Here is a 25,806-nt window from a genome sequence, read left to right on the forward strand (position 1 = left end):
CCTTTGGAGAGAAAAGCTATCCAAGACCAAATTTGTTCTTGGGACATCTCACTTTTCCGGGGTCACTTCTGCTTCAGCAGAGGCAGCAACAAACTGAGAGGCTCCAGCCTGTCCAACTTGTTTATTTATTTTGACAAGTGAGCAAACAGTTTATAGGTGGTAATGCAATACCTGTTCAAACTGTTCTTTTTTTTGGTGAAAGTTATTTCTCTGTATTCTGAGAGAAACATTTTGTATCTTTTTTTTTTTTTTTAATAGTTTGTGTGTGTCTGCTCTGGCTTAAATGATTGCTTTTAGACAGGAGTGAAGCATTGTGCTCTGCACAATGGTAGTCGTGTACCCTTTTCTGCTGGAAAACGTGGAATTACTGTATCCAAGGACCGTGTTTTCTTGTGGTTGCATCAGATCTGTGACTCATCTTGTAGCTGGCTAATGCACTCAGGTCTTTGTGCTACTTGTTTAAACAGCTGAATTCCTACTTCAAAAATTTATAGAATTTCTTTTACTGTTATTTGGTTAGTCACGCACCTTCGCTAGGAAGTTTTGCCCCATTTCTACTCCTTAGGTCTTCCTGTATGATAGCTCTATGGAGAAGGATTAGAGCTTTTATGCAATTATTTCTTCTGCTGAGGTCATTAATAAAATATAAAATAAGATTTGTTTTGAGACTAATTGAGTTTCATGAGTAGCCTCATGGTTTATAGTCACTTTCTCACTGCAACCCCTTTTTATGCTTTTATCCATTTTGCTGGGCACTTCAGTTGTGCTTCAGTTATTCTAGTAATCCTACTCTTTTCCAGTTTCATGTCTTACTCGGTGCTATGTTTTCTTTCTAGAAAACATACCAATACAGAGAAAGACCTAGTTGATTGATGTTTTCAACTTAGGCATTTTTGTGTGTGTGTCTGTCTCTTTTTTTTTTTTTTTTTCCTCTGCTAAACCAGGAGAGGTGACATTGATTAAAAAAAAAAATCTGCTAAATTAGAGATGACTGGTAGCCTTTCAGAGAAAGAAGCGTGTGTGTTTTTTTTTTTTTTTTTTAGTGCCTTTTTTTTTAATTAGGAGTGCAGGTCAGTAAGCTTCTACCCAGTCTAACTTATCATCTATGTATTATTACAGAACCTCAGATTCACTTTTTTTTTGTGTCACATATGAAGCTTAATTTCACTTTTCTCCTGGGAAGATCGTTAGTATTTCACTCCAGCATTTTATTTTAGCCAAATCACTTGCTTTGCTCTAGCTGTTTCTCTTTGGATCTATGAAGATGTGTTCATAGGCCTGCTGGTTATCGGGTACCAATATCGGGTACCAATAATTGGAGACAGTTTTGCGTCATTCTCTTCAGAGTCCTATGGAAAATAGTTTTTTTGGTCATATGGCTCTTCTAGATGGTTCTAGAAAACCAGATGTCCTGATTTTCCCCTGCTTCCATCACTTTTATAGCCTAGAATTTTTCTGTGAAGCCTGTAATTGAGTACTTCCAAGCATAAATATTTCTATAAAGAAAAAGTAACTTATGGATTTAATACTTAAGTAATACTGTTTGCCTCCCTTACATCAGTGAAAAAGTGAGAAAGTGGAAAGGGTGGCCACTATCACAGAATTACAAACTTGTTCATGCCATGCACTGGCATTAGAAGTCTGATTGCTCCTCAGAGAAGTTTCTTTCCAGATAAATGCACATATGCTGTTCTAGGAGAATAAATTTCCTCAGACTCCAGTTAAAGTAGTCTGTATTTAGGAGGGTTTGGACATTTTTATTTATTTATTTATTTTTTCCCTCTGGCTGAAGGGTGAAGATAAACAGCTAATCTGCTTTAGTTCCCTGGTGCGATTAAGTTGGGAGAATCTGTATTAATCTAATTGCTCAGCCCTTTCTGCATTGATGTTTTGGGGGGAGTATTAAGAATGTAAAAGTTTTCTAATAGGTGTTAACACCATTAGATCATGGATCACTTGTTCTATATATGGCTTTGTCTTGCAAGCTTAATTAAGAATAGCTTCTGATTTCTAATTACTCATTTAATGAGTAAAATGCTATTTCACACAACACATTTTCCTTGTGTTACCTGTGTTATTGCTGAATAACAAGACGGCATGTACAATCTGATTTTTTTTTTTTTTAAATAGCAGGTATGTAGCTTCTTCTGTAAAATTATCTTCTCTTTAGAACATCACCGTTAAAATGCACTGTTCTATCTCCACTCTTGATCACACCATTAAAAAAAAAGCTTTTTATGTTAAGGTAAATGGAATATTTAGCATTTCTTCATTGAGAATCTCTCTAGAGGTCAAAATATTCTAAATGTCCAACTTGTTTTAACAACATGTTAATACAAAGCTCTAAAATTGAAGGTAGCTTTTCTTTTTTGACTTTAGCCCAGAGAATTTTGTAGGAACAGTGGGTTATAATAATCTGTTCTGAATTTAATAATGTTCTAGTTTTTGTTAGGGGGAGAGGAACAAGCATTTAAGATGCTGAGTGGTTAGTCACCATTAGAAAGCTGTTCTTGCAGTCATTGCATGAAACTCAGTATGCATAATCTTTGAGAAATTATTTCCTGGATCAATTTAAATTGGAGTTCAACAGGATATTTGAGAATAGCTTTTGATATGTTGGAATTAAAATTGCAAAGGCAAATTTGGGTTAATAGAACTTGCTGCTCTGCTAGCATATTCTGTAATTCCTGGAAAATGCTGTGATCTTTGTAATGGATAAAAGTTGTGCGTTGGTTGTTTTTGGTTTGGTGGTGTTTTCCTCCATCTGCTCTGGCTTTTCTCCCCAGGCTGACTACTGGGTTGATAATGTTACTAAAAGCTGTGGGAGATGGTCCTGGTTAGTATGGGAAACATTCTTCTTAAATGATTTTCTGAAGCTATTTAGTTTAAACAGCACTTGCACCTTATGATAACTATTTAAATAACAATTCACTAGCTTCTTCTAACTTTTGAGACTTGTATTACTAAAGGAGTACTTTTAACACAGAATGTTAAAATGGAAGAGAAAATTTTGGAATAGATAAATTTGCCTCCAAGTAGGGAGTTGTTCCCACCCTTCTCTTCCATGACAGGGTGCTACTGCACCTATTTTTTTGGTCTTCTAAAAAACTGCCCAAAACGGCCAAATGGGAAAGTAATGTTGGCTTGGGATATGTTGTACCCTTTAACATGAGTTTATTTACTTTGCCCCAAGTTAGGAATTATTCCATAAGGCCTTTTTTAGGGAAAGAGGGGAGATGTTTCCGATTTGGAACAGAATTCCTCAAATTGCCAATACTTAAAAGCAGGGTAGTATGACTTCTTTGGTTTAGTTTTCTGAAGTCAACATTTTGGGTTTTTTTGGAGTCAATGAGTAGCATTACATCCCTAGTGAGGTACCATTTAGTTTTGAGAGTAACGCTGATACTGTAAAGATGGTTCTTTTCACAGAACGTTGGTGGAAAAAAAAAATCCATACTTGACACTAACTTATTGTGAAGGATTTACATCTGTTTTGAACATAAAACATAACTCTAATATTTCAGAGTTAGCTTTAAGTTCTCTTATAGGCCTTTTGGGTGAACTTTTTACCAAGTGTGAAGTAGTGGTGCTGATGGGTATTTTATGGCTTACCCTTTGAATTTATATTTTTATGTGTAACCACTTAGGCTGATTTTCTGTGGATTCCTCTTTTGAGTGGAAATATTAGTAGTTTTATGACATTGGTGAAATCATGAAAGATGTAAAGCTACTTCCTGGACTTCATAAAGCTTTTCCACATGGGCTGTTTGTTTAAAAAAAAAAAAAATCCCAGTGAACTTGTTATGCCTCTAAAATATAACATGGGAGATGCACACACATGTTAGCCATTGCATTCCTCTAATTGACTTGCAATAGGCTTATCCTCTTCCAAAATACAAAATGAAGGGTTGAGACTGCTCATCTTGCATAGTCCTCTGTTGTCAAAATAGTCCCTGATCTACAGTTATTGTTATATGAAGAGAGATGTGCTTAGTGTGTACTTAAAAGCACAAAATTGGGGCAGGGATGGAACTGATGCAGAAAAGGAACTTCTACAGCCTGGCTGTTGTGTTTTGTGTGTAACTGCAGGAAGCCAAAATCTTAATTTGAAAATGGTAGTGATGAAATTTGTCTCTTATGCTGCACTTATTTTTATTTCTGGTATAAAATACATAAGAATGTCATTCTCAGTCTAGATTTATTGGTTTTAAAATGTGCTTGGCAAGGTGCATCAGTTATGAAATTGAGACATGTTAGCTTTGTTTGGGTCTCGAGAAAAAGAAAGGAGAGGAATCATTCTCCATGAGATCCTAGAACGTGCCGCATGTCAGGATAAACTTTGATCTTTTGAGGAGAAAATGTGTGCTTATTAGAGATGCAAAAACTTAAGTGATTCATGTGATCGTATTGGAAACAGATTGAATGTACATTCCACAAGAACCTAAATTGGTTTATGGTCTGTTTTGAAGTTGAGGCTTTATACATGGCAAGATCAAGTCTAAAATGCATATACACTGTATGTTGTTGTAGCAGCAGATAGATTATTTGTTTTTATAAATGGATCACTAGTAATTTAGAGTGTTTTATGGAAAACTTAGTGTCTCTTTTCCTTTAAAGCCTTCTGTCTTACCTGTGCTGTTTAGCCATGGAAAGGAAGGCCTGGATCTTTGAATTGAAATGGTCACTGTTCTCAAGCAGAAATCATGTCCTATGGAAATTGGTCCTCCTATACTAATATGATATGTGACTCTTAAAACTGAATTGTTGATGAATAAGGCTGGAAATATATTGGAGTGACTTTGTATGATGTTTTTCAACTAGTTCTTGGAAGAGAGAGCAAGGAAGTACTGGAGGGTGCTACTCTACCAGTTTTCTGGAAGGCTTGCAAAGTGTTTAGGTTTAGTGACTTTTCTGATGAATATGGGAAGTAGGAATCTCTTTGAAGTTCAAAAAACTGTTTTCCCTGCAAGAAATAAAAACTAAAATTTCTTATTAAGTAGCTGAAGGCTGGTGGTTGTTTAAGAGCAGAGTAAAACTTTCTGGAATTTTTCTATTGAATGCAGATTCAGTGAGCTAAAGACTTAATTTCCATCTTTTTTTTTTCCTGAATATTTAGGGTTCAATTCATATTAATCTCAATCTTTCCATGAAGCCTAGGGTTAATTTCTCTGCTGCGGACCTCTTGGAACCTCACCTAAGTTGCATTCATACCATGTAGCTTGTGCTAGTACCTTGCTGATCATCAAAAAGACCGACTTTCAAATATCCTTGTGGTTTAGAAATATAGAAATGAGCACTAAACATAAAAAGAAAGGGGCAAAAGAAAATTTTCCAAAGCTAAAATGACTAGTCAAAATTGGAGGAAATACAGTATAGCACATTTAGATGAAACAGTCTTTCTGTATTTGCTGATTTCTGTATTTGCTGGTTTAAACCAAAAAAAATTATTTAAATTAACGTTTATGTGTTGTTTTCTGAGAAGAAAGTACATGGAAAAGATCATGGTGACCAAGATCTTGATCAGTTCTTAACTTTAAAAGAAAAGCTTGCTGTCTAAAGACTCTGGGGGAGAGAGCAAATTTCAAGCGGAAAGGTTCAGAACCTCTTACCAGTTAAATTGCATCTAAACTATAATCCCTAAACCGGATAGGGACAGTTAAGCTTGCAGCCCTCTGATATTTGAAGTCACTCTGGTTACCAATTTATGCAGGTATGTCTGACTTTATTTTTCCCCTCCAATTGTTTTTCTGTAAGCCTAATACTGATTTTTTTACCAGTCTCGACCTGGAAACTCTTGTGGCTGAGATTTGGGTTGCTCAGTGCTGTGATACAGTCAGAAGTTGAATGTGTGATTTAAGGTTACTGAGTGCTACGGAAATAGCAGCTCTTTAGCAGGCCTCCCATAACTGGTTGGGAATTCACTCTCCTGCTGCAGTTTTAGTCCAAATTAAGTGCTGGCATGTCTGGAGGAAGCACTGACAAATCAGAAATGCCTTGACTAAAGGGTGGGAGGTAAAAGGAGAACTTTCTAACTTGTTTTCCTGGAAATGTCTGTAACATCATCCTTCTGTATTAAAGGATTAGGCTGGCTAAGGGGGTAAACGGATCATTGCAAGAAATAATTGAGAAACTGGCTTTTAATGGCCCCGTTTGTAGGCTGGAGCAAAATAATACCTGTTTCATTGTCTGGTGCAATCAACTGTGATCCAAGTTCATTTCTGTAAAGTGTTTTCTAAATTGCTTGCTTTATTTTTATATGATCACACTTGCTTAGCTGTTTTTTCTTTTGACAGAGGTAATTTTAATTTATAGTAAGTGGGAGGGGTGGGGGAAATTCAGTCCGAGTAGGTAGAAGCAAATTTGAGCAGTAAGCTAATAAAGCTGAAACAATCTGGACTTTAAAATTGCATTTTTATATACACAATTACCTCAAATTTCTTTTCCTATATTATGCAAGAAGGTTCTCCCTCCCCACCCAGTCCTTTATGATAGGATTACTTTATGTGATAATAAAGGGGGACCAAAAAAAGAAAAAAGCATCCTGAGTGTGTCATTATACTGCATAGTAATTGATTGATTCCATTCACTAGACTTCCTTGATTTTATTTCATTTTAAGCAGAGAATTTCCCTAACAGAAGAGAGAAACTTTATAATAAAATGGAAAGAGCTGTAGGTAAACGTTGTTTAAGCATCCCAAACCAAACAGTTTGAAATTAGCATTAGCTTCATTCACTTCCACAGAATTTCTTTCTTTCTTTTTTTTTTTTTTTCCAGCTCAGGGGAAGAATGCATGTATATTTATATTTATATATATATATATATATAAATATATATATATATATATAATGTATGTATGTATGTATTTGCAGGGAGTGTGCATGTTCCAGTACTTATACCAATGCATCTTGTTAGGCAAGGACACTGAATCTACATGGGGTCATAGCATCTCAGTTGTTGTTTTCTACTGATTAGGTTCATGGTTCCTGACATCTGAAATAGTTGGCCCTGCCTTTTAGTCCTCTGCAAAGTGTCTGGCCTTGATTGAAATTGCAGTCCATATATGCTTTATATAACTTTTTTTTTTTTACTGCTAGGTGGTTACAGGGAAAATGAAAGTGTCCTCTTGTGGGCAACCCTGAAGAAAACATTTTTATCAGCTTTCAGGCAGACTGTTTTCATAGCACTCCAAGTGTTTCTTTCTCTTTAATGCCTCGGTACTTCAGTGGTTTTCTAGAAGAGCTGCATTTCAGTTCCAAGTAACGCAGAGAACGCCGTGCTCTGCTCAACCCAGCTGCTCTCAGAGCAGTAATTCTGAACGTGCCAAACAAAGCTAGTATTTTACATTTGTGTTTTCATTTCTTAAGGATTTATTCCTACAATGGTGGATTTCTTTAATGCAGCCTTTATGCTACTTAGGTTAAATCCGAATTATATCAGCATGACATTCGATTTCCAGTGTATTTTGCAGAGTCATCCTGTTTTTCTTTCTCTCAAGAGCAAACAAAAACTCACCCGTGGTGATTGTCTTGTCTTCAGCTACAGAGCTCGTTGCATAGAAAAGTCCTCTGAAAATAGAGTGGCAACATCTCTAATATCCACGGAGTTGGTTAGAGCAAAATAGCTGACGTGCCGTAACGTCTAATTTCTCTAATAGTCGCTTGTCTGATGGGACTGTGGCATGATGTGACTCTGTCCCAGTGTAAACCCATGGTCCCCGTCCAACTGCTCATCTTTTTTTTTGATTTTGTGCTGGCGCTGGTGTTACTGTAACTATGTGGTAAGCTGGAGAGCTGATTTGACTGAAAACCAATGATTTATAATAGTCACTTTTAGTCTGGCGGCTGGATTGAGGGGCTGGGGTGGGGGAAACAAGCACAAGTGGGTGAAATAGTCCCTTTTGGCAGTGTTATGAATCCATGTCTGAATAGAACTCGTATCTATAGTTTAAAAATACGATTCGACTGAAACCAGCTCTAATGATTTGCAGCTTTTTCACAGGAAAAGCTTGCACAAAATAATTGGCACTTGCAGTAGCTCAGGGGCTTACAAATACTGTGTTGTAAAAATTGCATGGAAAATCATCAAGCTATTAGAGTTTTCAATTCTAAAGTTTCTCAAAGGTTTTAGTCCAGGTTTTCCTATCTGACAAGCCTATTTTCAGATACTTTAAGACTTCTATAGTGCCCAGAAGAGCTTTATATGGAAAGAGTCATTTGTCATTAGGATACGCATCTGTTTTTCTTACTGTCTCATGACTGCTGGAATGTTTGAATTCTTCCAAGCTTTTGAGCCCATAAATTTTCTTGAAATGTTGTGGTAAATTAACTTCATGCTTACTGACTTCTGTCTTCAACATTTGTTTAATCTTAATAGATTAATAACCCATGTATTTTTAAGCATACTTATAAATCTCTTGACACTGCTTTTTGCTGCTTTGGATTTCCGCAGCCTTAATTTTGTGTGGGCTACCTGTCCCTCCTCAGCCTCTGCAGAAGGATTCCTATCTTGTGTGGTTGTTGCACTGACTGACGTCCTCTTCGGTTGTGGCAAACTGATCTTTGATCTGGAGGAGCAAACAAATTTACTTCTAAAATTACAATCTTTGGAATCTGTCCCAGTTATAAAATGTCTCTTTCCAACAGGGCAGTATCAGACCATGTAACGGTGCCAACTGCAGCAAATATTGCTCAACTTCTGAGGGGTCGAGGGACTCATGTTTAAACAGATACAATAAAGGCATAAATAAAATGTATTCTGTAGGGTGAATTGTATTCTTGCATGTTAGGATAAAGCTCTCTAAAGAAGCAAAGCTGTACAAGGCTGTTGTACAGTTTGTTTCCTCTCACTTGTCTGAAGCACAAGGCTTCTCAAATGCTAACTTTCATACTCATAATTTAGTCGTGTTGAAAATATTTGCTTAGTCCTTAGTTTTCAAGAGCTGTAACAGAAGGGAGGAACCATTAAAATACAGCCAAAAAAATAAGTGTTAAGCTTTTCATTAAGGTATTTTGGTATCCATCATTGCTGCAAATGTTATTTCCAGTTAGACTGTGTTTTGGTTGAGTGTTTTCTGCCCCGGCTGGAGTTTTGAGACTGAAAAAGCAGAGTTCATCTCTTGTATTTCCTGGTGTCTATTGGTGCTGCAGATAAACCGGAGAAAGAAACCCAGAAATGTGGCATTACAATCACTTAAAAAGGCCAAGATATGGGAGTGTCACCCTAGTCAGAGATGGCAGATGAGATGCTACAAGTAGCTATTAGAAACAACTGCAGTGCTTTCCCAGACCTGCTTTGCTCAGAGTTCCCAGCAGAAGATAAATACTGTGTGCGACTTGATTTCTAGGGGTGACTTGGCTTGGAGACTGGCAACCTTGGTAGAAATTGGGCTATTCCCAAATTCTCCCCTTCAGGTATTTTTCTGTTTTGTTTTATTGTCCCTCCTGTAGTCGGGGAAGGCAGGATCTAAGTTTCCTTCTGCAGTTGAGCCCATTCATGCACCAAATTGCAAGATCCTTATTGGGTATTTAACTATCCAGACCTACGACTTGACCTTTCCTGTTTGAATGGGGCTCAGCTGGTTTAGTGCAAGAGTCCTACATGTCCGTGTGCTTTTCAGATGCTTTTTCTGTGTTGCAGATGTGTGCAAATTCAGCCGTAGGTCGGTTAGTTGCGTTACTCAATGCCAGTTGAACTAGCCCCATCCTTTTGTCCTTCAGGACCTCTGTTGAGCCCCCAGCATAATTTTTTGCCTTTTTCCGCTCTCTTAGTTAAAGGAAGAAGGGGAGGACCTGAGTTTTCCTTAACCTGGGGCACGTACGAACTGTGACGTGCAGCCTGCGAAGCCCAAGCAGATGGACAGCGGCTCGTGCTGCTCCGTTAAAGTGCAGCCAGATTTTAAGGAGCCACCGCAATCCGGCCGCCACGTTGCTCTGCTTGGACACCGTTGCTAATGTGATGATACTTTTTTCTTGATGCGGAAGGAACGAGCTAATTCCCACGTGGCTGTTAATGCTCAACCTCTGCCTTAACCTTGGTCCCTTTTGAGCTTTTATACGAGCTTTTCTTTTGCGCTCCTTTGTAGCAGTCCAGATGCTTGTGTGCTCTTCCTCCTACACAGCAGATGGAGATGGCATGAGCCTTTTGATGACTGCTTCCTCCTTTCTATACAAGTTTTAGGAACCGGCAAGTTCTTTAGTTAGACTTAATGGCAGTCTTAAGCCCTGTCCAGCTGGTGCATCGTCACCTTGCCAACAGAGAGAGCACAATAAATAACGGAGTGTATTATTCTGTCTTTTTGATCTGAGGGGTGGGTTGGAGGATATAGGCTATAGGAAAGAGGATGGCAGGTTATTTGTAGGATGACATTGGTTGATCTTGCACGTTTCAGCCAAAAACGATTCTGAATTCATTATGTTGATCACCTAAATAGTAGTATTTCAAAAGGTAAGAAGGCAATTTGGGGGGAACTTGGGGTGAGGAGCTGAATTTTTGCTTCCCTCTGCGTTGGTGTAGACACAGCATATGTGAAAAGCACTTGCTTAAATTTGGGATGAGTTAGGTGGTCATCTATTTATTCATTTTTTTTTTTTTTGTAAAGTAGGTTAGCAGCTTGTTCCCTCTACGTCATCATCTCCGGTCTAGTAAAGGACATTTTTTGGCTTGTTAACCATAATACTACTCATTTTTAACCTCATTGAGAAGTTCTTTTCCCAGTGAGGTGAATGAGACCGTTTTTTTCCACTTAATTGCAGGCTTGCGCCTATGTCAGTTCATCTGTTTTGTATTTATTGCACTTTTTTTTTATTTCGCAACTTGGAGTTCCATTGCACAACCACAAGTCTTGGAAGAGCATTTTAATGGGTCCTGTAAAAGAGAATGTAGAAAACCTCCTTTAATAAAGAGGGGGAGAACCTTGGTCTCTGCCCAGTAATTTGAGTAGCTGCATGAAAATGTTTTTGACAGCTGTGTGTGTGACGGCTCCTGTTGGAGATGTAAGATTCAATGTACAATTACTTTTTTTTTTTTTTTTTTTTTCTTCCTCCTTTAGGAATATTTTGGTGGACAAACCCAATGATCAGTCCTCAAGATGGTCTTCAGAAAGCAATTACCCTCCCCAGGTAAGCAGCTTAATGTTACTGTTCAGCTCTGTTGCAAACTAACGTGCTCTGAAATTTTTATTTTAAATCTAGGCTGATGTTATTTTATATTGGCAGTCTTTATAGGCTACTTACTCTTAATTCAGCAAAATGTATGTGGGTGAGCTAGGTATTTGCTTTTTCCAGCAATTTGTGATATTTAAAGGAATGCTGGAGAGAAGGAGGAGAGGAAGAGTTTGGCTCTTCATCTTTCAAAATCCTGGTTGTTTTGGAAGCAATCTAACCTCACAGGTAGATTAAGTTGCTAATGAGGCGTTCAGGCCTCCCTGTGTCAGCACTATTGAAAACTACTGTAGACTGTTGGCCTTGAATCCTGCATCTAAGGAACTTGTATTTGTTACCCTTAGCAGCACACGTATAAATCTAAGCTGTTTTAGAGGAAGGTGAATGTCACCTCTTCTGTTGGTTAATCGTCGTACGAAAATACGACTTGTGTTGATTTTTCATACGTTATTTGCCTGTTCACTATTTATCGCATTTTTTAGGTTATCGGCAAAAAAGAGCTTATTCTTCTACTTAAACTTTTTCTCCAATAAATGTGTAATTGTTTTCTTTTCTCTAGATCTATACCGTAAAATTGCTGCTCTGTTTGATCAGCTTCTCCTGCATTTTATTACACTGGGTGTTTTAAAATAATTTCTTTAGCTACTGATGCATACTAATGCACATTTGGCAAAATATTTATCATGAAGTTTTATTCTACTTATCTCCCCGTAAAATAAGATACAAGAATGTTTCATCCAACTATTCTCTGCAAGTTAAATTGCAAAGCGTTTTTCTGTATGCAGATCTTGCTACTTTGCTTTGAAGGTGCATTTGGAAACCTGGAGTCTGGACTGTTCTTTTCTGAAGCATAATCATGCAGTTCATTTGAAAGGCTTTATTTTGATTATCTTTTCAATCACTAAATAACAAAATTAAAATGTTTATACTACAGTACTATTTCCATATACGTGCAGAGTTTTTCAGGAATAAAGAATAGAAAACTATCTTGTATTCCATAACAGTCTTTCATTAAAAACGAATGCTAGAAAAGTAATAATGATTCCCATGCTTAGATTTGCTTGATTCCTTTGTGCAGTTATTGATCTTTTAATTTGAATTTTTATCTTTAATGTATTTTGATAAACAACTTCAGTATAATCCGTAACTTAAAGCAGTATTAGTCTAAGAATAATAGATTGTAGATAATGGGTATTGAATGTATTTTATCTCAGTCTATGCTGTTACCAATTACTAATCAGTAATGAGTTCTTTTCTGCAAAGAACCAAACAAATTAATTGTAACTAACTTCTCTCCCTGACTTTCATTCTGTGTTGAAAACTTTAGCACTTTTTTCCTCTTTTGATGCCCAAATCAGCTCTTTAATTTCTGGTTTAATAAAACATGTTTTGATTGTGAGAATCTATTAGGAGACTCAGTGTTTGGTTTCTTGGCAGTTGAACACCTGGTTCTGTAATATTTGAAACTTTATGTTCAAACCTCTGATCTCTGCCCGCAGGGGTTTGGTAAGTGCTCATAGGCTTTAGGGGTTTAGAGGCACTTTCTTTTTGTCCAGTCAATGCTCCTTATTTGCTTAAGGAGATAGTTTAAGATTTTTCTCAGGGTAAATATTCTGGTCTTAAAGAATTGTTGCTACTATTAGTCTCTTTCTAACCTGACTTTGGAAACGCTGCTAGAAGAGCTTCACTCTTGGCCCATGAAATGGGAATTTCATTTGTCAAGAAAAATCCTTTTATATATTTGATATCAGAAGCATGACATGTTCATTTACCTCTCCCAGGTGGGAGTTTGTTCTTTTTCTTTTGAAAATCTTCCCTGGAAAACTGGGAGGGGATCTACATGCTTGAGTACAGTTTGATATGTTAAGTTCTGTGTGAATCACTGAGCCTTGCTGCAGGTGTCTCAAGACGATTACTCAGTTTTAAAGGTAACATAACAAAACTTCTTGAGAGGCTGGAACACGTATTTTCTTTCTCATGTAGAGTACATGAAACACTGTGTATATATATGTGTGTGTGTATATATGTGTACATATATAATGCTTGTCTTTGTCATCTAGATTGTGATGTGTGGAAGTAATTCTTTTATTCAATTTGAATTAGAAAGCTTTATAATTCTGAGGCCAGAGTTCTTAAAGGCTGAGTAGGTTTGGAAAGCATAAAGTACTGTTGTTTACCATCACATATCCTCACTGCTTTGAAAACTAATATATTTTACAGAGAATTGAAGTGTATTTAAGTGTCTGTAGTAAGTAAAACTCTAAGAATAAAGCTAAAACTTAGTATATGTATTGGAGAATCTAAACTGCCCATGCAAGCTTACCCAGGTAAGAGAGTTATGTGCATAGTTGAATGTTACTGGGAAAAGATAATATAGTTCACTCCTGGAGCTGGAACTATTTATTTCTACATCAGCTGTCTGTAGTGAGGAATGTGCAGTATGGGAGAGGTGTGACAAGTGTAGGAAAGACGCCATGGACAGAATTGGAGAGCTTATCTTCTTTGAGATAAACATCTGTTTTCAAGTTGGTGAGCTGTTTTGTGAATCTGAAAGTTTCATTTGGCCTGAATGTTGCTCTGAGGACAACCTTCTGTTGAAACTGAGTGCTATAGAGTATGCTCCTCCTGTTTTTAAAACTGACAGCAACGTAAGTTATCAAGAGTATAGCAGACGATAACCAGAATTACTTGAAATAGAAAAGTGTGAGCTTGTTCGGCAGTTGTTTTGCAGCAATTGTATGCATATAGAATGTGGCAAGGAGTTTGCAAATGAAGAAGCTGTTGCAAAACTACCCAAATCTATTACTGGAGAGCAGGGCACTGCCCCTCTTGCCAAGCCAGTCATTTACACTAGGTTCTTTAATGTGATTTGTAGAAAGTTACTCTTTGTCCTGGCTGGGATTGTCAAGGCAGTGTTTGAGTTTTGTGCTCTTTTCTTTCAAAACACAAAAGGCAGCACCTGGCTGCCTGAGTGGAGATCACCATCCATCCTGCTGGATGCCTTTTGCTCTGTAAACAACATCAATCACTGAGGATATAAAATGATGCTTTGCTGCTTTGTTGTTTATTCAACAATAGCAGTCGCAAAGAGAGAAAATCTATTTAGAGTGTCTCTGATATCAACTTAAGCTAATTCTCATGCTTTTAACATGAGTGTTTAATTACTCATATGAAGTGCTTTTGCCAGTTTAACTTCTGTATTGAAAATAGGGAAGAGAGAATGGGGATTTGAAACTTACAGAAGAGACTTGTGTTCAAATAATGCAATCTCTGCTGTTCCTGTGAATACAGAAAATCCTCCAAATTGCGTTGTCTCGTACTTGAGAAAAGATGCTCTGGATTTGAGAGGCTGTGTTTTGCTCAAAATGGGTAGTTTTTGTACCTTCTTGTTATACCTTCGTGCAGGTTTTCTGAATCCTCGTTCTTGGAAATGACTCAAGTTCTTCTTCAAAAAAACGTTGAAGATATTTTTCATTTGAGGCAGATTCATGAAACTTCAGTTGAAATAGTTGTTGACCAAATGATAAGCATTTTGAGGAAATAATTTTCTCCCAACTTAACTGCTTTGTTAGAAGGTTGGGTTTTCCTTTTACAGAAGTGATGATGTATTCACATGCTTAGGATTCTTTTTATCCTCAAAGTAACCATCAGGAAGCCTATGGAAAATAAAGTTACAACATCTTTATGTGTTGATATCACTCCATTTAAAACTTGATCGCTTTTGCCGTGGTGCCCTTGTTAAAATGTGTAGGTGGGCACAGTAGTCCAGTATGGGAAGTGAATCAAACTCGAATAGGTTACGGCCTATTAGTGATTTATCTCATCAGAGTGGTATTGCCTTAACATAAGTGTTTCCTAATTCCCTGCCAAGTTGGTGGTTTATGCTGATTCAGGGGTAGAAATATGGGCAGTTGAGGCCTGGAGAATTCTGAGCTGTTCCCTCCTCTGTTTTACCTTTTTTGTGACTTAGAAAAAACAAATTAAGCATTCTCTGCATTCAGAGCATTCACACTATGATGAGCATCTAGAAGAATATAGATTAAAATGTGCAAATTTGCACAGGAAGAAAGAGTGGCCTTGTTGCAAGTGTGCTCAAGTCCCTAGTAAAGGTTTTTGCAAAGGAAGAGAAATGAAAACTGCTTGAAATACTGCCCCGTGACTGTAGTTAATAAAGGTGTTTTTTTTTTCTGGCTATATGGCAGGGGTAGAGTTAAATAATTCCTGTGGCCGTGAAAGCCACGAGTTGCTTATGAATGAGTGTCAGTGAAAGGAAATACGTATGACAGCTGTTTTTCTGTTTATTAAACTAGATATCTTTCCGAAGGCCTGAAATAGAATGACCTAGAAATTATATATTCAATAATAAACTTGTTATGTAGTAACCTATTCGGGCAAAAAATGGCCGATCATTCTATTTTTAAGCTAGTCCTAGGCTTACAGGAAGTGTTGAGCAATAAAGCCAGTAATATTGAAGACCAGGCCCCTGTAATAAATGCTCATCCTAATGATGATACTTTGACTTGAAAGATTTCATGCACGTTAACATTTAATTCCTCTGAGCATCTCAGTAATGCACAAGACAATATTTAGACACAATTTTAAATATTTAGACACAATTTTAACTTAAAACAAGGATACATTTGTATAGTGACAGCCCCTATCGAGTATCTTGATTATTTTGTGCTTGTGTTTTCATGCGCGATGCAACTTTCATTACTCCCTAATGAAAAGCCTTCATCATGCTGTGGCACGAAGGTTGGATGAAAGAAAAGGTTGAAGTGGAGAAACTGCAGAGAATACAATGCGAATCTAATCCCAGCAGTGGCTTGAGTAGTACAGCTTGGTTGTACAATCTGCTTCAGTTTATTCAATGTGGAGTTTCAATACAAATTTTGAAAGTAAAGCACTCATGTATAATGTTAGTGTCACTTTGTCCAAACAACTGGTTTCTTCTTTGTATCCAAGAATTAAAGACCAATTTTCCTCTTGATCTTCATCCTGCTGCGTAGATGGGATCTAATTTAAAATACATTAGTATAAACCTACGCTCAGTTGTGTGATGCAAAAGGATGCGTGTGGTTGTTGCCAAATAGCAGCACAGGCCAGAGCTCCAACAAAATCTGTGTTCCAACCCTGTGGGATGTGGCTGGGGTGCTTTTTGGGTGCAGACAACAAGTTGTGGTGCTGAAATGCCAGCAATGACTTATTCTACTCTGCTCCTTGTGCATATGCACCTACCAATGTGTTTAATTGTAGACCTGAGGTCTTGTTCTTCTAATACTTTTATACTTCTAATACCATCTTTTTTATAAGTGTGGTCATTTGAAGCTTAATGATTGGGCTGAAGTTCCTTTATCTTGAGTCCAAGCAGACATGTAAGCAGATAACTTCACAGAAAGCAGTTTTCAGCTTTTATGCTTCGATATTCTTTAATGCCTGCCTAGCAGGTGATGGGGATGTGCAGAAACAAGGAGGATGCAGAGTCCCTGCATATGTGTAGCTTTAAGAAACCACTGCCAAGCATGTGGAGCAACTTCCAAGCCTTGTTCCCTTCTAGGCTTGTAGCTCATGATAAAGGCTTTAACTTCAGTTCTGGTTTTCTCCCCCTTAATTTGAGGTAAAAATTGAATATTGCTGTATGAAGCTTGCCCCAAGCTTTTGAAAACCTAATGTAGTTTTGGCGCAGGAGTGCATCCTCATGACCTAAATGTTAGGCTTGTTATTCCAGCAGCATTAAGAACTGCTCTTAAGAACTGCTCTTTCTGATACTGGTAATGCTAGTGTCATTATTTTAGCTCTGAGGAAAAATCTTCAGAGAAGATGCGCTGATGGAGGAGTTCTTGGACCTTGTTACGTACTCTCTGTTCTGCATGGGAATTTTGGCAGCGGGCTGTGCCACATTCACTGTGCCGTTCTCGTGACTGCACCCACCTCTTGGACCTAATTTTTTCCACTGCACCATAGCACCGCTGACTGGTTTGTTTTCTTCGTTCTGAAAACATACTGGATTGCTGGAAACATCTTTGGCATCAATTCCTCCTTATTCTAGATAGGTATCTGTCCAGTCCTGAGCTGCGATTTGCATTAAAGTACTTTTGTTGAGCTAAGGTCTTCGTAAGCATAGTGAAAACTTGTCCTTGAGATCATGTATCTATCCTAACGCTCCCTAAAATGACATCAGTATTCATGTTAGCTTCAAGATTGGTTGCTTTGCAGATCCACAACAGACTAGCTAGTCAGGAATAAATTTTCTTATTTTTGCCCCAAAAGGTCCCTTTCTATGATAAGACTGGCTTGCTCATGTTGTTGGTTAGCACAAGCAGAGGATTAATGCTCACTAAACTTGCAAAAGAGAATTAAATGTGTTTTTTAGGTTAAAATTTCAAACTATTTGGTTAGAAAGATATCCGAAGACGCCAGATACTACCCATTTTGTAAAAGAAGGTTAAGTAAACTTGGTGCTCAATTCTCCCTAGTGAATGATGCAAATGTTTCTCTACGTAAGTTTTTCGTGCTGGTAAAGTTAGTAGCTTGGTCCTGAAAGCTGAAACCCTGCTGACTTTATTTATGCATTGTCAGGGACATCTGCATATGGGTGAGCAAACGTTTGTGAGCTAGAACATTCTCCTTGTTTTATGCATAAATCCCCTTTATTGCCAGCTAAATGTCTAGGTTATATTTGGTGCAGTTAATAAGTAGTTGGTTCCTTTGTTAGCCACAAATCAAACATAGCCTGTGCTCAGTGGTTAAATAGTGTCAGCCCAGAGAGGAAAAGTAATTTGATGTTCTCTTAGCATCTGGAACATCCTGTATTTATTTAATTGTGTGTTCAGCTTAGATTGCGTTTCAGGCTTTAGTGGGAGTTTGAATTGTGGTTCTCCTTAGCTGGAGCCTACTTGCCAGATTTCAGGAAGTCTTGTATCCAGCTCGAAGGAATATATGCAAGACCTGAATAGCAATGCTAGAAATAGACAGTTGGACCTAATATTCTTCTTGGATAGCTGTTTGTTTGTTTGTTTGCAGTACTTCTACAAAGGATTTCTTCCTTATCTGTGCATCTTTGGAAGAAAGGAGAGAATATAATTATAGGAATCATCTTAACTTTCATTCCCTGGCCTTCTAACCTGCATATTTGAAGGCTGTCGTACTTCTCCATGGTGTGTGCTGTAGCCTTGACTTTAATACTGAAATTCATTGTTATCTCTTCCACAGTATTTGATTCTGAAACTTGAAAGACCTGCCATAGTCCAGAGTATCACATTTGGCAAATACGAGAAAACTCATGTCTGCAATCTAAAGAAGTTTAAAGTCTTTGGTGGGATGAATGAAGAAAACATGACAGATCTCTTATCCAGGTAAGATACGATTTCATCAGCTACGGTAATCACTTGGCTGGACCAAAATGCTCTTCCCCTTCACTCCCAAGCAGACACTGGGCTAACAGTATAACAGAGCTGTGGTTGTGAACTTGGAATTAGCTGCCCTTGTGTTCAAGGTTAGGTCAGAGCAGCAGTCCCAACTCTTGCTCCAGGAAGCCTTCCTTATCCTCGTCTAACCACAGACGACTTGTGGGAAGGGAACTCTTGGAGGTTTGGAAGAGCTGAGAGCAAGGTGCAACACTTCTGGGTTGTCATTCCCTTTTTTTCCCCTACATGGTTGAGGCACAGTAGAAATGATTCCCGATTGGGGTAACTTCAAAGTAGCTTTTAAAAGGACAAGTAGTCTGCCTGTGTGGAGAATCTCATTGCAGCTGTGAAGGTCTGAACTAGCCAGCTGCTCTGCTTTCCTTCAAATATATAAATAAATTTAATGAGCAGATAGAAAATTTGTTTTGTTTAGTTTCATTTAGTAGTTTACTTTCATGGGTAGGAACTAATGAAAGAGCCTTTTGGCAATTCAGTGCTTTATCCAGAGCTTCCGAATAATGTAAATTTGCAAAGGCCTTTTTTAAGAAGTTTTCTCTTTCAGATTGGGAAATGATATCTAAATATCTATGAGTACAAGAGGAATAAGTAGCAAGAGGCAGTCTCGTTTTGGAGGCTTACCAGGAGGGGCCACTTCCAGGGAATAAATCGGTGCACCTCATCTTTAGTCAAGTAGAGTAGCCATGGACAAAGAGAGCAAGTTCTTCATGTCGCTGGTATCCTTAAAGAACATATTGAAATTAGTTGCCCTCCTACTTAGGATAGACCAGTCTTGCGATTTGAGATTGCTACTAGTAGAATTGTAGGAGAATAAATTTTAGTAGTGTAACAGTTAGTGATATTTAATGTCATTTCACTTGCACCAAAGTTAATTTAAAAAAAAAGTCATATTTTGTGGGTACAACTTCAGTAAAGGACTTTTGATACCTTATACTAAATATCTGACTTTTTAATAGTATTATTCAGGTGAGTCTTAAAGGACCATGTCAGTACAATAATTCTGTGAGCTGCTCTGTCTTCATCTTTTAAAAGAAAAAGTGAGGTTCTGATGGATAACTCGCCTCTGAAGTTGCCTGCAGGGTTCCTAGCACAGTCAAATGTCACTGATATGTCCCCAGTTTCCCCCCCAAAACCACCAGCCAGTGCTGCCTCTTAGGGAGCTAAGATGTAGCAGTCCAGGCTCTGGTCCAGCATGCATACTCATGATTCATAGTAATACGAAACGAGCATCGCATTTCAGGCATGACCTAGATTGCGTTTATTAGCTAGTCCTAAAATACAAGGTAAGATTTAGTAACCTTATTTATTTTTTCCCACAGTGGCTTAAAGAATGATTATAACAAAGAAACATTCACCTTGAAGCATAAAATTGATGAACAGATGTTCCCCTGTCGATTCATTAAGATAGGTAAATGCATTTTTTCAGCATTCTGAGTAGAAAATAATCTCTTATACTTGTGCCAGTCTTGGCACTTGTGACTTCATTGTACTCAGGCAAAGCGTCCACAATAGCTGTTCCATTTTATGATCTTTTAGACTGCTTAGATTGGAACACAGTGAAGTCCTGTTACTTAGAAATAATAGCTTGATAATTTAGATCTTAGAGATTGAAAAGCAGAATACAGTAATTTTCAGAAATGCAGTTGTTGAGCCAACTAATTGCTGGAGAAGCTGCATATTATCCTACTGTAAATCACTATATGGAGCTTAAGAAAAAAATCATTAAGCTAAATAATGGTAGAAGTTTGAACATGGACAGCCCTAGAGTTTGAAGAAAAAGTTTCTTTTTTTTCCTCAAACATGCTTGCAACATATATAGCAACAGCAGAAACTTTCCTTGTTCTCTTCTGGCTGTTTCAATTCTTGTCTTTGGCTAACGATGGCATCCAGGAGCAAAGAAAAATTGCACTGCACGATGTCTAGCCTTGTGTCTCGGGTGAAGCTTGCTAGGAGGGGTGCTAATGAAGGCCAATTTGGGGGGATTTGCGGTGGGAGCGGGAATAGAGCTTCCTCATTTCAGGCATGCCAGAGAGACCAAATGTCTTGCATTAGCCATTAAAGATATTGCTTGGATTAAATTCAAGAATTTAGAACCTTTTATCTTTACATAGCTGAGTAATTTTATCCTTTCCTTCCTACGTACTGAGATAGTTAAAGAATTATTGTTTTTATGGTAACTGTTTAAAGTTTTTTTTTTTTTTTTAATGAGATAGTTGCTTTAAAGAAAAGATAGGGGATTCTGATGTCTAATTCTGAGTAATTTGGGAGTGTTTAGAAGTGCTGGGTAATTTCTTGGCCAAGACTGGGCTGTTCGGGGGGTCCCTTTGGAAGCCTGTTGTACTGCTCCAGTGTTTGCAGCTTTCCCAGTCACCGCTTGTGTTTGCCTGGGAAGTGAGAGTTGGAGTCTAGAAATCGAGTAATCGTTCGTATGTCATAGCCAGTGTCCTGTCCTGCTGTTCCAGAAGAGGAGGAAGTTTTGAGGATGTTTTAATAATTAATAAATGACAAATAGTTTTGGGTGGCTGAAAGGGTGAATAAAGGCGATTAGTTACAGATAGGAAAGTGTAACTTGTAACCCTGCAAAATGCATTCTCCTGCTCGTTTGTTATGAAGCTCAGCTACATTCTGAGAGCTGATAGGCAAGTGAAATACTTATTAATGCCTCCAAATAGGACCCTCTATCCTCAGACTTGACACACGGAGTGTCAATACTTGAGCGATGCCGCCCTCCTGCTGGAATGGCTTCCTTGCATAGTGACAAGTATTAGGCATCATGTGCATTAATGTTTGATTTGTATTTCAATGTCACTTGTTCACTTATTACGTTTTAGGATGAGTTTTGCTTTTCAGCTGCAGTTAGTCTTTCATTTCTTGCAACTATCTTTCCTGATTAAATTCTAATGCTAGAGGACAATTATTGCAACAATCTTTTGACTAAAACCTGTTAACATTTCCGATTGATTACTAGCACTGTCTTGTTTGTTAAAATCATGGAAGTTTGTCTCTACTTTGAAGCAACTGCAAAATGATGCTGGGAAATTCTTTTATTTTTTTGGATTCACAGCTTGACTGTTTTGAGTTTGTTAAAATTTCCGAGCCGTTAGCCAAAATAACTCAAACTCTGAAATGCGGCACCGCGTTTCTTGTAACGCTGCCAGTCAACGTTGGGCCAAAATCTGCCCTTTTGGACTCGCAGAGACCTGCACCGCGGGAGTTACTGTTATCGGAGAGGGTTACGTGTTTGGTGAAGGCATTATATAATTGGGCTGCTGCTTGCATCAGGCATTTGCTTTATACTTCCCGAGATAAGCGTGCTGATCTATATATCCTATAGTTAACAGCAGAACAGTAAAGCTTCCATTGGGGCAGAGGGACAGGACTTTGTAAAACTGCCATTCCTCTGATAGTAAATGATATCTTGGGCTTGTAGGAGGTAGAAAGAATAGAAATGAAGCTCCTTGTCTTTTGCCAAGAAGAGATTTTCACTTTTTATTAGTTCAGCTTCCCTTTAGAATGGAGATGCCCAGTTGTGCAGGCATTTGACCTATTTGCCAAATAATTCTTAACCTTTCATGTAGCACCTCACTAAAGAATTTGGTGTGGAAGAGAAGATTTTTATCAGGATAAGATTTTTATCGGGATCAAGGAGGGATCTTCATGTCCATCAGCTTTGTTTCTGTGCTTTTCTGTTTGTTTTGCAGCTATTTCTTTTCCTTGAGCTTGCCCTTGAAAGCAGATGATGTTTTAAGGATAGGTCGTCATGGAAAATAACTTGAAGTGCCTGGTATTAATCCTCGTGCCAGTCCGTTAGGAGCACGGGAGCTGCTAGCTAGGATTCATGACTCTTAAAGTTGAGTGTAACAGAAACAAGCAGTGCTTTCTTTATAGGGTTTAATGTATAAGTGTATTGACTACGTCTCTACCTGCTTTTCTAGACAGGTTGTTTGTGCACCTAAGTATGTCGTGTGTGTAGTGAGGGGCACAGAAATTAGATTTTTTGAAATGTTTGCATGCTGTGTTTAATGCTGCTCGTGCTATCTTCTGCAGCATACAAGGCTACAATCCTTCTCTAGGCTTAACCTGCAGTTATTGAAAAACATGACCCCAGATCCATCCTTGTGTGCATAAAGAAATAGTTAAGTGACCTAAAAACCTTCTGTTCCCTTAAAAGGGGTATTGATTTCTCTTTTGCTGGGCACCTCTTGCTCTGCAGTGGTGGCTCGGTTGGTCCCTACTGCTTTTCAGGAGGGTTTATTGTAGTGCATACAGCAAGAAAAAATATGTTGAGGTGCTTTTATGTTAAACTGTTTGGGAATACTACAAATTTAGTGTTTGGATTAAGTGCTTCAGATCGTGCATCTTTCCACCTCAAAGGAAACCCACCTTGGGTTTTATTTGGGGGAGGGAAACCACTAACAAATAAGGAAAAGAATAAGGCTTAACCTGTGCAACTGCAGTTGCAGAATAGGGTCTTATTATTATTATTATTATTTTTTTTTTAATTGTTGCTTGCTTGAGAGGAATATTTCTCAGCTTGAGTAGGTCTGTGCAAATCTAGGAGGCGGTATAAAATCAGAAGTTTGTGAAGGAGGGGAAATGAGGCGTGTGTGGCCATTCAGAGGGTGAGAAGAGACATGGAGGCCCAACGGGAGGACCCATTTCCTTCCCTAGTGCTCTTGCCTCAGCTAAAAATAGAAATTTAGCTTCCCGTGTCATGGAAAGAAGTGATGCTACTAATACTTGCTCTTGTTTGTGTGGATATTGCTATTTCCTTGCTCTACTTTGTGCGTTTCCTTATTTCAGGTCTAAATTAGATTGTAGCTGCTCTAAAAAGGAGTTTTATAAGCACTAAATGCACCTCTTAAATGCTTTAAAAGAAGAGGGCAGAGACTGTGGAAGGAGGGATGAAGGACAGGTTTCATGTTATCTGCGAGCCGGTGAAGAGATACAAAAATGGAGAGTTGTTCTAATAAAATGCTTAAAATAATATTTGCTAAGGGGGGAGAAGTTGTGTTGCTGTTTCAGGATTTGTGCTTCATTTCTTTTCCCCCTCTTTTGGAGCAGGTCAGAGAAGGTTGGGTTAGGTTTTCTTTGCTTGTGCAGTGCTGGAGAAATGCTTGCGTTCCCTCTGCAACTTCTGTCTCTAAGGTAGATGGTTTTCCTGTGGCGGTCTCGGTGTTAAACATCACCATTTCTGGCGTTTAGTTTCTTATGAACAAAGCTGAAAGCTCAAAGAGTTAACATTTGTGTGGGGGAAAATTGGTGGCTTTGCAGTTCTGATTTTTGTGGTGATAGCTACCAAGAAATCCAGGTACTTCTTTCGGGTTGTAGTTGGCCACCAAAACGAATGGATGGACTGTTAAAATTTTCCAGGAAAAGTTAGTACAGCTTTTGAAACTGCCTGAAAAGAAATGGAAGTAGAGATATTTTTTTTTTTTTTCTGAAATAAGGTAGTATTACTTGGGTTTGGTTTTCACCCCTATAAGCCCAATGAAACTGTGGTGGGTTGTTGACCAGGAAATTTATAGTCTTGGTCCACGCTAAGTTGCCTATAGCCTTGGTTGGGGCTTCAGTGTGAAAAGCTGATGAATAGACTTATATTTGCAGCTGAGCAAATAATAAAAGCTTCAGTTTGGCCTTGGTTGGTTTGTTTTAGGCATGAGGACAAATGAAAGGTGCCCTGTTTTGTCAGCTTGCTGCCTTCAGAGCTGGGATGCCCCAGACTGTCCAACAGCTCTAGCAGGTGGCAGGTTGCTGTCCTCCAAGGACCATGAGAAAAGAGCCTGATGTAGCTGCTGTTCCTGCTCTCTGAGCTCAATATTGTTTCCTACAGAACTTGTATCAATCACTTCGTCAAGTCCCAAAGTCCCTCTGTTAACAATTTTAAACTTGTCTATAGATTTAGATTTATAAGTAGTAATGTTTTGTGGTACTTGGGTACGCTTTGTCCTTGGATCCTTTGTCCAGAAGGCAAAACTAGGACAGCAAGAAGGATGCTGCTTGGGCAGGGTATGTCCAGTGCTGTTTAAAGGCAGGTGACTCCTGGGTTTCTTCTGTCTCTAAGAGCATGCATCTACTGGAAATAGTTCTAAAAAATCTCATCTTGAGTACTGAGCAACTGAGAAATAACAAACCACTTGAATGGGGCGATTGGAGCGTTTATGCCAGCTGCATTAATAAGGAAATAGTTCCTGTTCTAAAGTGACATTGATTACTCTTGATGTAGAGAGACGGAACCAGTTTTCAGTAGCATTTCCCTATCTTTGTGGTACCTTGTTATGCACATTAAAATTGGTTAAGACTCGCAGACTCTCAATCTCTTTGGATCTTTCCTAAAAATCTGTTCTCCCGATGGCTGTTGCTGGAAGTTATCATAACAGTTTTCACCAATAACGCTGGTAGGAAAACTCTTTAAAATTTATGTCATGCATTTGAACAGATGTTCTGGGCCCAAGTACATTACAGAAAATAATCAATCCGGCTTGGTAAAAAATCTAAATATTTAAGAACCTCTAGCTGTTAGTAACAGCTTTAAGATGAATTTTGGGTTTTAATCCTCAGAGTAGATCTGAAAGCCTTAGTTCAGCAAGCTGGAAATCTAAGTGGCATTTCCTCATGCTGTGAAAGACAATGGACAATTTATCTGCAGCAGGAACAGTTTATGGAGAGTGGAATTGGGGGGCTACCTGTGCTGGTGTTGGTAACTACTTTCTAATGGTGACCACCTTTTGTGTTTATCAATTACAGTCAAAAAGAGATTGAAAGTATCTGAAATGGAACTATTTGATTTCACTGTTGTATTAAGGAGTTAAGAGAATGTGTGTATATATTTTATATATGTAAGCTTTCTGAGCTTTGGAGTTGCTCTGAGAAGCAAAAGCAACTTTTAATCTACTTGTTTACTGACAGCTGAATGCAGGATCATAGATGTTAACAGTGATAGAGAAGCCCTGGAGAGGCTGCAGTGTACTTCACAGATCTCTTCTAATGCTGAGTGTGTTTGCTGTGGTACCTAGGTAGATGAACACTAGCCAGAACAGCTGCACGCTTTCAATTTATAAAAATGAGAAAGGCTTTTTAAATTGGAAATTTGACAGTTTTCCCTCCCTTGTCCACAACTTGAAGTTGCTAATTCTGTAAATTTTAAATACCCAAGCTTCCTCTCTTCGCCATTAGGGGAAAATAATTGTTGCTGACAAATGTTGAGATAAATGTACAATGA

General features: G+C 38.2%; 1 protein-coding gene across 1 annotated transcript in view; it reads left to right on the forward strand.

Annotated features, from left to right (window-relative positions):
- The window catches only part of MKLN1 (muskelin 1), a 90,622-nt gene that overhangs the window by 2,689 nt on the left and 62,127 nt on the right, over positions 1-25,806 (forward strand). The window contains exons 2-4 of the mRNA XM_088531808.1: positions 11,049-11,118; positions 18,373-18,515; positions 19,904-19,992. Of these exons, the coding sequence (XP_088387934.1) occupies positions 11,049-11,118; positions 18,373-18,515; positions 19,904-19,992 (302 nt within the window). The remainder of the gene's footprint in view (positions 1-11,048; positions 11,119-18,372; positions 18,516-19,903; positions 19,993-25,806) is intronic.

Source organism: Tinamus guttatus, unplaced genomic scaffold (assembly GCF_059628265.1).
Source record: "Tinamus guttatus ecotype Peru unplaced genomic scaffold, ASM5962826v1 Tinamus_guttatus_pri_ptg000434l, whole genome shotgun sequence".
NCBI classification, from domain to species: domain Eukaryota; kingdom Metazoa; phylum Chordata; class Aves; order Tinamiformes; family Tinamidae; genus Tinamus; species Tinamus guttatus.